The sequence below is a fragment of the Carettochelys insculpta genome, chromosome 31 (assembly GCF_033958435.1).
Source record: "Carettochelys insculpta isolate YL-2023 chromosome 31, ASM3395843v1, whole genome shotgun sequence".
In the NCBI taxonomy this organism is placed as follows: domain Eukaryota; kingdom Metazoa; phylum Chordata; order Testudines; family Carettochelyidae; genus Carettochelys; species Carettochelys insculpta.
Genome location: NC_134167.1, coordinates 7708805 through 7723878, shown reverse-complemented (window position 1 = coordinate 7723878; position 15074 = coordinate 7708805). Strand labels below are relative to the sequence as shown.

The 15074-nt window shown below is 44.9% G+C and overlaps 2 protein-coding genes across 2 annotated transcripts in view; both read left to right on the top strand.

The window, feature by feature from the left end:
- Nucleotides 1-11416, top strand: part of GOT1L1 (glutamic-oxaloacetic transaminase 1 like 1) — a 49672-nt gene extending 38256 nt beyond the window's left edge. Inside the window, exon 15 of the mRNA XM_074981705.1 lies at nucleotides 11337-11416. The gene's annotated coding sequence lies outside the window, so the exon portion shown is untranslated. The remainder of the gene's footprint in view (nucleotides 1-11336) is intronic.
- On the top strand, nucleotides 795-11977 carry LOC142004128 (prolactin-releasing peptide receptor-like). The gene is made up of 2 exons (XM_074981563.1): nucleotides 795-1213; nucleotides 11277-11977. Exons 1-2 carry the CDS (start codon nucleotides 795-797, stop codon nucleotides 11968-11970), a joined length of 1113 nt encoding a protein of 370 aa, XP_074837664.1. The 3' UTR covers nucleotides 11971-11977.
- The last annotated feature ends 3097 nt before the right edge of the window (nucleotides 11978-15074 follow it).

Genomic DNA, 15074 nt, shown 5'->3' with positions numbered 1-15074 from the left:
TGTCCTTGTGGCTGTGCACTGGGCAGCCAAAACTCCCAGACAGAGAAGGGTAAAGAAGGACCTGAATGGTGAGGGTGACTTTGAGGGATTTGTTTCCAAGCCTGAATCTAATTCTGTGTCCACCGATTTCTGTCCTTTTTCTCCAAATCCTAAGTTTGGCGTCTAGCTCTGTCTTCTTGGAAATGTCTTATTTATCTGAATCCCTCCTCTCCTAAACCTCCATTTTTCCCCATCTTCTTTCCCAGGAACCTGTAGAACAAATCACTTCCCAGACCTTCCAGTCAATCCAGGAAAATGAAACAGGGAAAAAATTCTGAGCAACCGTTGGAGACAAAGGAGACAGAGAACAAGGAGGCTGAATGACAGGGCTGAGGGGAACTGAATTGCCCTCAGTATGCAGTGGGAGCATAAACATTAAGTGAAAATTGATGTGCCATGAAGATATCTCAGTTCAGCCCTCAGGGTGTGACCTGTGAATTACGGAACAGAGAAGAGTATCAGCAGGTAGCACCTCAATAACTGTTCACACAGGGATACTCAAACATAGATGAGTATGAGCTGAGGCACTGAATCAGGGTAACAAGCCACTCTTGACCTGCCTGGAAGTGTCTCCTGCTCCAGCCAGAAGAGATGCCCACAGAACAGACTCAATCATAAATGACACAGACATGGGTTGTTAACCATGTCTGTAAACTGCAAATAAATGGAGTCATGGTTAAGCCCCTGTAATGAAGGTAGCTAATGCTGACCCCTTCTGCTCTCGTCTAAGCTTGTTTCTCTGTTGACTTTAACTCATGGAACCAATTGGGCATTGGGACAAGTTCCCAACCAATGACAGCTTATACGAGATCATCCTCAAGAACAGCTCCAATTCCAGCTCTCAGTTTACAGGAGTCCAGTTGATCCAGTCCTTCAAGCCTCTCATCATACCCTGCTACACCCTGGTGGTGCTCATAGGTATCTTTGGCAACTATCTCCTCCTCTACGTCATCTGCAGGACCAAGAAGATGCACAATGTCACCAACTTCTTCATTGGCAACTTGGCTTTCTCAGACATGCTGATGTGTGCGACGTGTGTTCCCTTTACCCTGGCCTACGCCTTCAACCCACAGGGCTGGATCTTTGGGAAGTTCTTGTGTTACTTTGTGTTCCTGATGCAGCCTATGACAGTCTATGTGTCTGTCTTCACCCTCACAGCTATCGCTGTAGACAGGTAACTGTTACTCCCAACCTGCTATCTGGAAATGATGGTTTTCTCTTATTTGGTGTGGGTGGGGGCAATTTTTAGTATGGTTTTTTAGCCTCAAAACTGCAAATCTTTTAATTAAATTTCACTAAGAAACCTTTGCAATTTCCCTGCTGCTTATCTTGCATTCTCAGAATTTAGCTTTTCATGAAACAAATATTTGCTGAGCAGTGGCTTTTCATTGCACTGGAACATAGGTCTTGTTTTGCAGTTTTGCTTGACTCACTGTGAAAAATGATTTTCAGCAAATGCATAAAAAATGTTCAGGTTTTTGCACAGAAAATGGATCACTGAGATGTGTGTGATGTATGGGCAAGAAATAAAATTTATTTGCCCTCACATAACACTTTTCATCTTCAAATGGACAAATGTTACTACAATAACCCTCACTACATTGTAATGAGGATGGTCATGATTTATTATCCCCATTTTGCAGATTAAGGAAATTGAGGCCTAGAGTAGTGAAGGGACTGTTTGATTTAGTTTTATTAATCGATTTGAATGCTGTTTATCAAATGTGTCTATTGAGAGCTCTAAGATCTGCCACTGTTGGGAACTGTGGGCAAGTCAGAGGGTCAGACTTTCACTGGTGTTTAGGAACACATTTTCAAGCATATAGCACCTGCAGCTGGAGACAGATTTTTAAAAATTCTCTGCTCTCATTGAAACACTTACATCCAGGTTATGAAAAGCACTCTGCATGTTGAGCACCGCGGAAGGACAGGAATTCTCTTTCAAGAAACAGAGATATAGCCATGTTAGTCTGGTTCAGGAAAAACAATGAGGCATCCTGGGGCACCTTAAAGACTGAGACATTTATTAGGGCATAAGCTTTTGTGGGCTGTATCCTCTGACAAACTGAGCTGCAGCCCACCAAAGCTTACGCCCCAATAAACGTGTTAATCTTTAAGAGCCATCCCAGGACTCCTCATGGTTTCTATTTCAAGAAAGGTTGCACCTCTCTTGTCTGGCACTCTCTCATCTGGCAACATCCGTAATCCAGCATGATTTTAGTTAGCCAGATGACCACCTATCATGGGTGTGGCCGAGTTTCCCATGGTCTCATCAAAGCAAATCAGCTCTCACTCTTGGCAGTTCCCAGGCAGACTTCCCAGCCTGCAGGCTAGGGACCAGATGAAGATTCATGAGACTCTGCTACACCAAAGGCAAAGTGAGTAGTCATTCAGCATCAAAGCTAGCATATATGGTACCAGCAACAATGTTTTAACAATGCACGGCATCATTCCTAGCAGACTCCAGGAGACAGCTTCTATTGCTCTGAATTCTAGCACAGAACACCAGAGTTGCCAACAGCCAACCAGCTCCAGCTTTCACCTCATGGTTCAGGGTTGCCCGTTTTAGTAGGAAGTTTCAAAAGAGTAGCAGTGTTAGTCTGTAACTTTGCAAATAACAAGCAGTCTTGTGGCACCTTAGAGACCGACAAATGAATTAGGTCATGAGCTTTTGTGGGCAATACCCACTAAATCAGATGAAAATGGAGTGGGGGAGAAAGAATCCAGCATATAGCATGGGAGGGGGAAAGGAGGAAGTTACCTGTTATTAGTAGGACCAGTTCATGAAGCAAATTGAATTGCATGTGTCTCATTCCTGTGAATATCAAAGGTGGGGAAATTGCTCTTGTAACACATAAGCCAGTTCAGATTTCTGTTCCTGCCAAGGTTAAAGGTGTTGAATTTATAAATTCAGATGTCACCCCCTGTAATTTGTGGTAAAATTCTTTTGCAGAAGAATGGCTATTTTTAAATTCGTTAATGAATGTGCAGGGAGGTTAAAATGATAACTTACAGGTTTATGTGTTGATAGATCGCATCTACACATAAAAGCGGATCAATTGTTTGATCTACTCTCTTGACAAAAGGGCCCCCAGAGTGTCTTGACACCTTTTTTGTAGACAGCTTCTGTTAACAAAATGCATTTTGTGTGTAGATGCTCCCCGAGTTTTGTCAACAAAACTAGCTAATATAACTGTAGCCACAGTGTTTACACAGTCTGACTTTTAGCAACAGGGCTGTGTTAACATAGCCTTAGAGAATGCCTTTTCTGTGGCACAGATATACTCTTATACGGAGACAAGGACAGATCCTCAGCCATGTCACTCCAGTGAAGTGATGTTGGTTTATGCCACCTGGAGGTCTTGCCTGAGATTTTTATGTTCATTGAATAATCTCTAGCACATCTATTCAATTGTTTGTATGCGCAGGAGGAGGTAAGACACCTGTCCTCCTCTTTGTGTCTTGTTCAGCATTGAATACGCTGTCTGCACTATGCAAACAGCAGCATTAGCTGATCATATCAACAAGAAGATTATAAAGGCACCAAATGGAAATTAATCCTCCTCAGAGAGATGAAACAAAACTAGCCTCAGGAGGCAGAAAGGCAGAATCTCCGTGCTGTCCCTCCTGGTGATGTGTTCACTCACTGTTTGCTAATCCTTTGGCCCAATGTTCGCTCTAAGCTGAGCATTTAAGTAGCCTCCCAGGAGAAATTCAAATGCCACCCAGCTGATTAGCATAGTGCCCTCCACCAGCAGCATGTGCTTTTACTGATGGTGCACATCAGCACAAGCTTTGGTGCACATAACAAAATTCATTCTGCACATGGATTGAAAAAATTAGAAGGACCACTGATTTCCACCTGGTAAAGTCAACCTAAAAAAATTCCTTTAGGAGGCAAGCAGTCCTATAGCACCTTGAAGATGAATAAATGTATTAGGTAATGAACTTTCATGGATAAGACCGACTTCCCCAGATATAATATCAGGAAGCGGGTTTTACTCATGAAAGCTTATGACCCCATACATGTGTTAGTCCTTAAGGTGCTACAGGACTGCTTGTTATTTGTGAAGCTAGAGAGTAACACAGTGACCTCTCTGAGACTCTCCTACAGAGGAGAGACTCAGTCCTGATGTGCTCCCCACACACCCTGTTCTGTTGTTGCACCTCATTGCTGAGCAGCAGCACCTGCAGCTTTCCCAGTCCTGGGCTTCCACTGAGCAGAAAATACCAGCTGCGGACTACAGCTATATGGATACAACTAGACTCGAGGATGAGGTGTAATGAGTGGCCCATGGACAGAGGAGGTTTGCCAGGGTTAGCCCCTGCTGGGCTGACAGATATGTTATTTATCTGCGTGTCTGCAGGTATGGCTGCTCACAGCTCCTGTTGGCTGTGGAGTGCCATTCCCAGGCAATGGAACTGTGGAAAGTGGTGCAGCTTGGGACATTACTTCCTGCAGCTCCCATTGGCTAGGAACAGCAACATGCCCACAGATCAATAAAGCATCTGGCAGCTCACCAGCAGCTAACCCTGGCGAACTGCATCTGGGCTGCTAATTGCGCACCTCTGGTCTAGGATGAGAAAGAAACAGCCTGTCTTCCCCTGTGCCAGGCCTGGGATTTGAACCCAACTCTCTGTTGCCTTTAGGTTGGGTTACAGCAATTTTCTGACCCAGCTGGAAGAAGAGCTTGTTATTGAGGGCATTGACATGAAGTCTCTGTGGAGCCCACTAAGCCTAAATTAAGCTCTGCATGTCTTTTTTCATTCGATGCTGTCTGCTTGGTGTAGAAGTGGGAAACCTATGTAAGTTTAATAGTGTGATGGTGACATGACCAAACATATCTTCTGTGCCCAGACAAGACTTTCCACTAATAAGCTTTTTAATTGCTTGGAGCTACTGCAACAGTGGTTGTGAGAATCTGATCCAATAACTGAACCTACATAATTGCAAACAGCAATTCCATTTCTTTACTGCCTTCTGTACTTTGTCCTGTGGCTTTGGGTCTCATCAGGGTCGGAAAAATGCTATGACATGGTGAAGACTAAACCAGTGCCATCATGTCAGAAGGTTCCAATTTGTGAAGCAAACACAAGAAGAATATGCTCCTCAATCCCCTTCTCTTCATGTGAGGCCTATTTGTGTCCTGTGCTTCTTTCCCAACAGGCAGAGATCAGAAAGTGTTTCCCTGGCTTGTAACTTGTGGCCAGCTGCATTGCAAAATTAGCAAAGTCCACATCCCTCCACCTGACCAGGAGGGCTAAGCAGCTGGCATGGGACAGGAGATGTAAGAGTGGTTAGTTTGGGAAGGAACTTCCTACCCCTTTTTTTCCTATTTCAGTTCTACTAAATCCAGGGCATCCACCACGCTAGCCACAAGCCACATGTGGCTCTTTGGCAGGCTGAGTGCAGCTAGTTGGCTTGAACAATAAATATATTTTCAGAATAATGTGGCCAAGGCTTCAGAACTGGTTGGACACCATGGCACTAAATGATGACGTCCCTGACTTCTGGTTCTGCAGAGCACTAGGCATCCTTTCCTTTAGTTCCAGATTATTTATACCATGCCATTCAAACGTGTGCCAGACAAACTGTTCTGATGGGAGTGATCCCTTCCTACATGGACACAGACATGGGATCTGGGCTGGGCTGGCAGTTTTGGAGGGATGTTTTTTTCAACGCTCATGTTGCCTGCAGCTCCAGTGGGGAATGGAAAGAAACAAGTCTATTCCAAAAACGAAGCTCCAGATACAGGAGCATCTTTAATGCAAACAGTACTTATTTTCCGGCAGAACAAAACAGGCACAGCGGAGGCAAGGCAGATTAGACGAAGAAAGGGAAGATTTAGCCTGGACTAGCAGGAAAGAATCCTCTGACAGCGAGGTCTCTTAGGATGTAGGACGACCTGCCAGGGGAACATTGGAAACCTGATCAAGGGGACTGAAACATAATTGATAACTGCGCTGTAGGGTCTGATTCTGCATTATCTCATGGAGGGTTGGCCTAATTATTTTCCCATCAAGCTTTGAAGTTGTTACTCTATTCGTTGCATTTAGGATAGGGCTATTCCCCCATTTTAAAGGGGAATCCAGATGAAAGAAGCTACAGCTTTCATAACTCCTTGAAAACTGCACACTTACAGCAATGTGTTCAGAGAGCTCTAATTTGAACTCCTTCCCTTCCTTCCCTAAAACATTGAAAACATCCCCTGGTACATCGTAAGGTCCAGAAAGCAACATTCGCTTGGAATGGAAAATGTTATTACTGAAAATATCTGTCTCTGTTATCATAGATGTTCCTTGCATTCCCATCACCAGCTGTCTTCAGGGCTGCATCTTTTTGATCTATGTAAGGCCTGATTCACCACTCTGTCATGTAAAACAAAACAGCAGAAATTGTTTTGTTGGAGTGCAGGCTAACATGGCTACCTCTTTGTTACCACTCTGTCATGTGTGTTTCATACATTTTACTTCACTCATTCTAAATTAGTCACTCTGGGTGAATTGAATGGATTGAAATGGTGAATTAGGCTCATGTTGTTCAATGAAACCTGGCCTCTATGTAAATGGTCCTCCATCCCCACTCTTGTGAGTTTGGGCATCTTCCCAGGAATTACAAAATCTGTCAGTACCCTTAAGTTCAAATGCTGGGTTAGGAAATTATGGTGGAGCAGAAGAATTTAGTTAAAACACTTAGGAGAATGTCTAAACAGCAAAGTTATTTTGAAATATTGACTCCTATTTTGAAATAACTTTGCTAGCATCTACACAATGCAACTGCTATTTCAAAATAATTTCAAATAGCGGATGTTTTATTTTGAAATAGGTAAACCTCATTGTTTGAGGAACAGTGCCTACTTTCAAACAGGGGCTGTGTAGACAGGGAATGGAATCTATTTCGAAATAAGCCATAGTGGGTCCAATGGCTGTATTCCAAAATAGGCTGTATTCTGTGTAGACACACTATTTCGGAATAAGGTTTGCTTATTCCAGGGCTTCCCTGTATCGTAGACACATTGTTCTGTGGTGTCTTGTTTTGGAGTAATAACTCCAGAATAAATTATTATGGAATAATTTTGCTGTGCAGACGTACCCTTAGTTCTCATTTTCAAAGGCACTCTCTCAGATAGGGTGAGGTTCTTCTATGTGCAAAGAGATCATCTGAAGACTATTTACTGCCCGAGTTCCACATGAATCCTTAAAGTCTTATTTAGAACTTATGTGGTTTACTGATTTTGTGCTGGCTGTTTGCATGGCAGGAAGCTGAAGAATTTCACTCTCTTACATTGCAAAAGAGACGTATCTTTTGTGAGAAACTGGCCACACTGCAGCTCAAGAGCATCCAAAATGGAACAGCCTTTAAAATGCTTGGAGCAAGTCACAGAACCTTCACATTTTGTGTCAAGCATCACCTTTGAAACACAATGATTGGATACCATTCAGTTCAAAAGCTCCCATTTACACGAGAATTAAAGAAGTCCCTTGCACTTCTGAGAGGTGAATCAGGAGTAAGGCTCTGATCTTGCAAAGACAGGCGCATGCTCAATCTCAATGAGCTACTAGTGTGTAAAATGAAGCAGAAACACACATCTTTTATAAGCCTAATGCCTGTGAACTGCCGTCCCACTCATTTCATGGTGCAGATTGATCAGAATCTTTGTTCTGGGAGGTTCATGTGACAGATGCAAGCCTGCATTCCTATCTAGATAAAATATCTTATGAATATCCATCAAACTTAGGTCTATTGTTGCTCAGGAAAAATAGTACAATTTCTGTGAAAGCTTGTTCTGCTCAAAATTCATTTAACTTCAGATGCTTCTTTTCAGTCCTTATTTTCCACTCCAGTCTCAAATGTTTGGTGCAATCTAGTTATAAAATATAAGTAAAGGGATAAAAAAGTCACAATCTACTATATATTTAAGAGAGTTTGTCTGTCTGTTCAAGAACTCCTTCATATTTGGTATACAGCTTCCTCTTCTCAGAACTTAAAATCAGGTGAGGGTTTGGTTGTACCAGGAAAATAGGATGTGCCTGGAATGGGATTGTTTTTCATAAAAGGGAAAGGGATATATTATGACCACTTGGGGGCAGCTGGGTATATGGGATGGATAGCAGGGACAGTTATATCGTATGATAACCACAGGGGAGCAGCCTGGGGCCAGAAACAGGGAACTGGCAGCTGTGATGCTGTTTGGGCAGCTGGGCACAGAACAGGAGAAAGGTCTGCTATCTGCAAGATATTTGAGCTTCTCATAAAACTGTAGAAAAAAGAGACAGAATCACCAGGCAAGTGAAAGGGGCTGGCTGAGGGTGACCCCCGCATCCAAGACTGCCCCAACCTTTCCACCACCAGCTGGCCTATTAGACAGGATGATGGGGGGCTGAAGCCCCCCTCCCTGATTCATACCGGAATATTGCTAGCTATTCCCTTTTGTCAGGGAGATGGGGAAAATACACCATTTGTTGCATTCCTCACTCAGGCTGTGGAGCACAGGGGGCAAATGAACCTGGATTTGCCCCGGCTGGGGGACATACTCCCCTTCCCAAGCTGCATGGGTTGAAACAAAAATTAGTTGAGATAAGGGCCTGAGCAATGCTGGGTAAATCTTTCAGTTAAAAATATAGATAATCTGCACCATATCTAATTGAGGTTATTTATTACTGTGCTAGCTGAAATATAGGTTGGAACACAGCTAGACCATTTCAGCCAAAATTCTCTCCAGCCCTGACCCAGGGTACCACATAACCAAGTGCTTGAGTTTTGAACATGGGCTTAAGTCTCATTGACTTAAAAAGGACCTAAGCACATATTTAAAGCTCAACACATGCTTAAGGGCTGTCTTGAACAGATATGCCTTCCTGAATGTGAATGAAAATCAGTTACACAGGTTCAAACATCAAGATGAAACGTGGGCTGTGCATCCCTACCTAGACAGATGGGGATATGCAGGGGGTAGCTGAGCCTGCGTTATTGAACACCCAGTGTGGGAAAGGTGCTGCAGAAAACCAAATTCCATTCACTGAAAATGGCTAGCAGGAGGCTCAGCTCTTTAATCATAAGCAATAGTGAGGAAACCAGTCCAATGCACAGAGTGAAGGAAAATAGAGATTAATTCAGTGACTTTTTTGTTTTCTCTTTTTTAAAAAAAAATGTTGCCAGAAGCTCCCCAGTCTGATTCAGATTGGTTGGGTGGTTGAGAAGGCACATTCTGATAGGCCAGGAATTTCTGGAGACAATGAGACCCCCACTGTTCAACACAAGGCCTCAGGATGGAGAGAAGAAAAGCCTCCATTATTCCATTCTTCTGCAATAAAAGCTTTTTCCCAGAGGTTAATTCAGTGGCTGTGCTTCAGCTGGGATAATTACGGCTTTTTGGGACTAGATGCTTTTTTGCATGGAAAGGGTATCATTTCCTGCAGATTTGACACCTCACGCCTGGCCTTTTGGCTGAATTTAATGCAATAGAAATGGCACATTAATGAATCATGAAAAAGCAGCCCTTAAACGTTTGACTAACTGGAAAATGACAGCCTTGGAGCAGAGGAGGAAAATCTCCTTTGAATCTTTTGTGCTCAGTCCTGGAATTTGCTGGTGCTGCTGATTAGCTGACTGACAATGATTTCCCTTGGTTATGAAGTGGTTTATCAATGGAGGGATTAAAATGAAGCAGGTAGAACTACAACAGAACAAGAGCCCAATGTATCTGATAGCTGGTCTCTGACGATTGTCAGTGCTGGATGCATGGGGAGATGTACTTTGCCCAAGTGGACAGGTCTATATAAATACATATTAGAGCTGGAAATGCTTTTATTACATCATCAGTTGTTCAGTTTAGACCCGCAAACAAGGTTGATAGTTCTTGTAATTATTCCTTAACTCATGCAACCCCTTTGCCTTAGTAATATCCTGTGATGGTAAGTTCCAAAGGTTTACTACAGAGCCCATTAACTATAATCTCCTTTCATCAGTGTAGAAGATTGATGCTTTTTTAAAAATTTCATTTAATTTTTAACTTAATATCCACTAATGCCCTTTTGTTTGTGTACCCTGGGATGAGTTAAATAAATAGGAGAAACCAGCTGACAATCTCTGTATCTGTAGAGACCTGCATCCTATACTGATTGGCCTTTCCTTTTCCTGTCATTCCTTCAACCCAGGTAATATCAATGCAGCTGATCAAATATACAGTACACGTAACTCTGTGGTGCAGTACCCCAGGATTCATAACATGGATGGGAGCTGTACCCTTGAAACCATGTTCCTCTGACTATAGCAGTTAGTAGAGGATGATGATCTCCTTCCATACCGGCTTCCCTGTGCATCAATTGTGGGTGAAATGCCCCCCTGTAAAGAGGAGCCAGTACAAAGCCTAGGCACCACATGGGGCCCTTTAGGGCTGTATCAGGAGGATTTCAGAGATGCATAACACAGCAGTCTTCTTGGAGAGGGGTTTGGCCTCTGCAGGGAAACTTCAACCCCATACAAACCTTGAAACACCTAGACCAGGGGCTTGGAGAAAAACTAAGAGCAGAGTTCAAAGGCGGAGCAGGGAGACAATTCTGGGAAAAGAGCATCACTGCTGTTGTACATACATGAGTGCAAGGACAGCAGCAGAGCATGTGCACATTAATAGAAGATGGTCTCCATGTTACTCACGATACATCACTGGGAGCAAGTCTCACTCTCTGGGAGCATAATAGGGATGTGCTTGGCTGGTGGCAGTGAGGCCGACAGGCTCGCTGGACCCCTGGGCAAGGTGTGTTTTGGGGAGCCTGACTCTGTGTTTCTGAAAGGGGAGTGGCCTTGGTCAGGAGGGGCGGTGCTGGGGGGCAACTAGCCATCAGCACCATACTGCATCACCTCTCCCTTGGCCAGCCCTTTGGGCTGCCTAGAGCACACCCTGCAGTGATTTAACAGGCCCTGGGCTCTTGCCGCTGCCACCAGAGTAGCAATGTGGCAGCTGGCAGCCCTGGACCATTTTGAATCATTGGGCTGCAGGGCAATTGTCCTATTTATCCTGCCCCCACAACAGCAGGCCTGGCTGGTAGTGACCACTCTGCCCATGCAGTTGGTTACCAGACCATTTGTTTACTCTCCAGCTCCACCTTTCTTTATTGGTGGTGCTCATTCTCACATGTGTCAGTACATGCAAAAAAATTATTCTGCACATGGATGGAAAACATCTGCCTGGGGATGGAAAAAGATTAGAGGGAACAGAGGGATAATGCTATTTAAGAGAGAGCCACAGAAGGAGCTGTGACTCACCCCTTTGCTTTCCTTCTCCTTCTCTTTCCAGGTACTACGCCACGGTGCACCCCCTGAAGAAACGCATCTCTGTCCCCACCTGTGTGTACGTGGTGGGTGGAATCTGGCTGCTGTCCTGTGCACTGGTGGCCCCAGCCATCGCCCACACATACCACGTGGAGTTCCAGAAGGAAGGCTTTGTCATCTGTGAGGAGTTCTGGATGGAGGAGGAGACGGAGCGCCTGGCCTATGCCTACAGTACCCTGATCATCACCTACATCCTGCCCCTCTCAGCTGTCTCCCTCTCGTACCTCTGCATCACCGTCAAGTTGAAGAACCATGTGGTGCCTGGTCACCCAACACAAAGCCAGGCTGAGTTCGACCGGGTAAGGAAGAGGAAGATCTTCCGCCTCATTGTGCTGGTGGTGGCTGCCTTTGGGGTCTGCTGGCTCCCCATCCACGTCTTCAACATCATCCGTGACATAGACATCAATCTCATCAACAAGGACTACTTCCTGCTCATCCAGCTGCTTTGCCACTGGTTCGCCATGAGCTCCTCCTGTTGCAACCCCTTCCTCTATGCCTGGCTGCATGACCGCTTCCGCGGCGAGCTGAAGAAAATGTTCACCTTTAAGCAGAAAATCATCCCCACCAATAACTGCGTAGCTGTGAGTGTGATGCTCTAAGATCTGCAACCTGGGCACTCTGAGGGTCTCACCTTCCTCTTGCCCTGTGAATCTGAAAGGCATGCACGGAAGAATCAACGCACCCATCTCCTGAAACACTGGCTCCTTGGAGGTGGAAGACTGCGACTGTTTGTGTTTAATGGCACCCGAGCACACTGCACAAGAATTCCAGGACCCAGAGTGAAGGGTGCTGTGAGTCCACCCCAATTGCAATGGGACTTTAAATTATAGAAATAGAAAGTGACCGAGCTTGTGCACAAAGTGCCAGTGAGTCTGTCATGTGTGAAATGATGGGATCCTCACAGGTTTCTGCCTCCTCTGCTCCAGCAGGATCATGAAGCTCAGTTCTTCCTCAGAGGAAAGAGCACAGCGTGTCTCCCACATCTGCATGGGCCTAAATGTCACCCTCCATAGAACCATAGAACACTAGAACTGGAAGGGACCTTGAGAGGTCATCAAGTCCAGTGCCCTGCCCTCACGGCAAGACCAAGCACCAGCCAGAGTCTCTAGACTGTCCCTGATAAGTGTCTCTCTATCCTGCTCTTAAATAACTCCAGTGATGGAGATCTCACAACTTCACTAGACAACTGATCTTGAAAACCAGAAGTGCTTTTTTACCCAAAGCATGATAAGCCTGGGGAATTGCCCTCCAGAAGGTACCTTTGAAGCACAGAACATAGCCCAATACACTAGACAAGACCAGAATATCAAAGGGATGCACGCTGTCATGCTAAAGCCAAACACTATCTGCATGGGATCAGGAGGGCATTTTCCCAGAGGTGCTGGCCTACGCAACTGTCCCTAATAGAGGTTTACACTTTTCTCAAATGCTGCTAGCATTGCCACTGTGGGAGACAAGACTGTGAACTTGCTGATTCTCTGTCTGGTGCAGTCTGGCAGTTCCTATATTTGTACAGCCTGCTTGGATGTGACACCATCACAGCACAAAACAGTGTTACTTCAAGGGAACAGCCTGGGGAAAAAACAGATTTGTGTGTAATGGGATGGGAGGAGGGGCATATTTGAACAAATACAGCACAATATTCAGCCCTGCATATATTGGTGAACAGCCCCCACCTCCCCCAGTTAAGTTATATAGGAACTGCTCTTGTAGTGGGTCTGTCCCACGAAAGCTCACCTAATAAACTATTTTGCTAGTCTTTAAAGTGCTACTTGCCTGCTTTTTGTTTTGATAGTGTATAGACTAGCACGGCTTCCTCTCTGTTACTATACATCAGTAGGAATGTAAGGCTGGCCTATTTTGCATTTTTTCTTTTGCTCATTCTTTCTTTCCACAGAAGAATGACCTGGTTGGCCCTGGGATGGGCTGCTCAAATCAGACAGTGACTTGGAAGAGTGAAGTGTAGGCACAGGTGTTTGGAGTTGAAGTGTAAGCTTGTCTAAGTTCCTGAGTCTAATACAAAATTCTTTCTTTCTTGTAGCACCTTAAAGACTAACATTTATTTATTCGATAATCAGCTTTCATGGGTAAGACCGACTTCACGAGAATACGGTGGCTACCCTTTTGGGACTCTTTCTTTCTTGTCTAGCTCAGAATGAGGTTTGGTGGCTGGAATCTGTAATTAGTACAATAAATATAAAAGAATAACTATGTCAAGATTCCAGTCTCAAACAACGAGCTTGGAGGAGATCTTCTTTTCCAAAGTGTGGGTGTTGCAGCCCAGACACCTGCTGGGAACAGAACTGCAATGAAGGACATCTTTGTGAAGTGTAAGTTACGTGAGGCTAATGATTCCATCCCTTGTCTGCAGTTGAACCCATGTTTTCATCCAGACTTCAGTGCACCTGGAGAAGGAAGAGTTGGCAGTGAGGGAAGATATTTCCCAATGGCTTTAGATCAGGGCAAACAGGACTCCTGGGTTCTTCTCTTCCAGGTTTTGCTACTGTGAGGCCTAAACAATGAGGAGTCCTGTGGCATCTTAATGACTAACATATTTATTTGGGAATTAGTTTTTGTGGGCAAAAATCCACTTGATCAGATGCAACAATGCATCATGCACCTGACAAAGTGGGGTTTTGCCCATCAAAGCTTATGCCCAAATAAATCTGTTAGTCTGTAAGGTGCCACAGGCTTTCTTGTTGTTTTTGCTGATACAGATGAACCCTGACTACCCTTCTGATACTTGTGGGGCCTATGAACTTGCATAGCCACTGCACATCTCTGGGCCTCAGATGTGGTCCCTAAAGCTTGCCTATCGCACAGGAGGGATGCGTGCCTAACCAATGCTAGGGATATGAAGGGATAGTATCAGGGAAATGGTTAGGCAATGAGTGAGAGGAACAGATGCTGCTGGGTGAAAAGCCTCTTATGTAGCCCTTGTTCCATTTCCTTGTTATTCTTTCCTGTTCCTGTCCCTTTGGCCTCAGGGCTCATTGACGTTTAGCTAGTCCTGGACCCAGATTCCCCACCTGCCCATCCTCATCCTCCCTCTGCTCCCAGCCACATTCGGAGGCTGGCTGGAAAGGGCCTTCATTAGTGCACCCCAGGGACCCCTCTAGCCCTGAGTGAAGCTGAGCCATCATTACTCTCTTTGCAGTGGGATTTAAGGGGGAGACACATTCGTAGCCATGGGATTTTATGTTGTGGCCTTTCTCCTTTCTGGAATCTTCCCTGACAATCCCCTGGGACAAAGAGAGACAGCAGGCTGGCTCATATCACCCGGCCAAAGAGCACCGCAGAACTGCCTAGTCACCCAACCACTTAATAGCTAGTCACCAGCACCCATCAAAGATGTACACTGGCCTCAGAGAACTCCTTTGTGAAGGACTCTACCTTAGCCCCTGTAACGCCAGATCTAGTGGGAGCTCACCCTTATGTGCACTATCTGGAACATGTTCTGTAGGGTCCCAAAATGCAACCCCTTGTTGTTCCGCTCTCTGAATCCTCAGAGTGAAGCCTAGGGAGATCAGTTGCCAATTTCTATGGCTTTGATGTGACGAAGCCAAGCCAATGCGGTGGCTGCACTGTATGCACGTATTTTGGTTGACCAAATGCATATATGCAGAGTTGATGTGGCTCATTGGACCCACATGGATCTCAGTGTCTGTCAAGATTTGGGCAGACCGAATTCCTCCAGGCTTGT

Coding starts and splice junctions, on each gene's coding strand:
- LOC142004128 (XM_074981563.1), top strand. CDS start 795: ATGGAACCAATTGGGCATTGGGACAAGTTCCCAACCAATGACAGCTTA. Junction 1,214..11,276: donor ACAGCTATCGCTGTAGACAG/GTAACTGTTACT, acceptor ATGCTATTTAAG/AGAGAGCCACAGAAGGAGCT.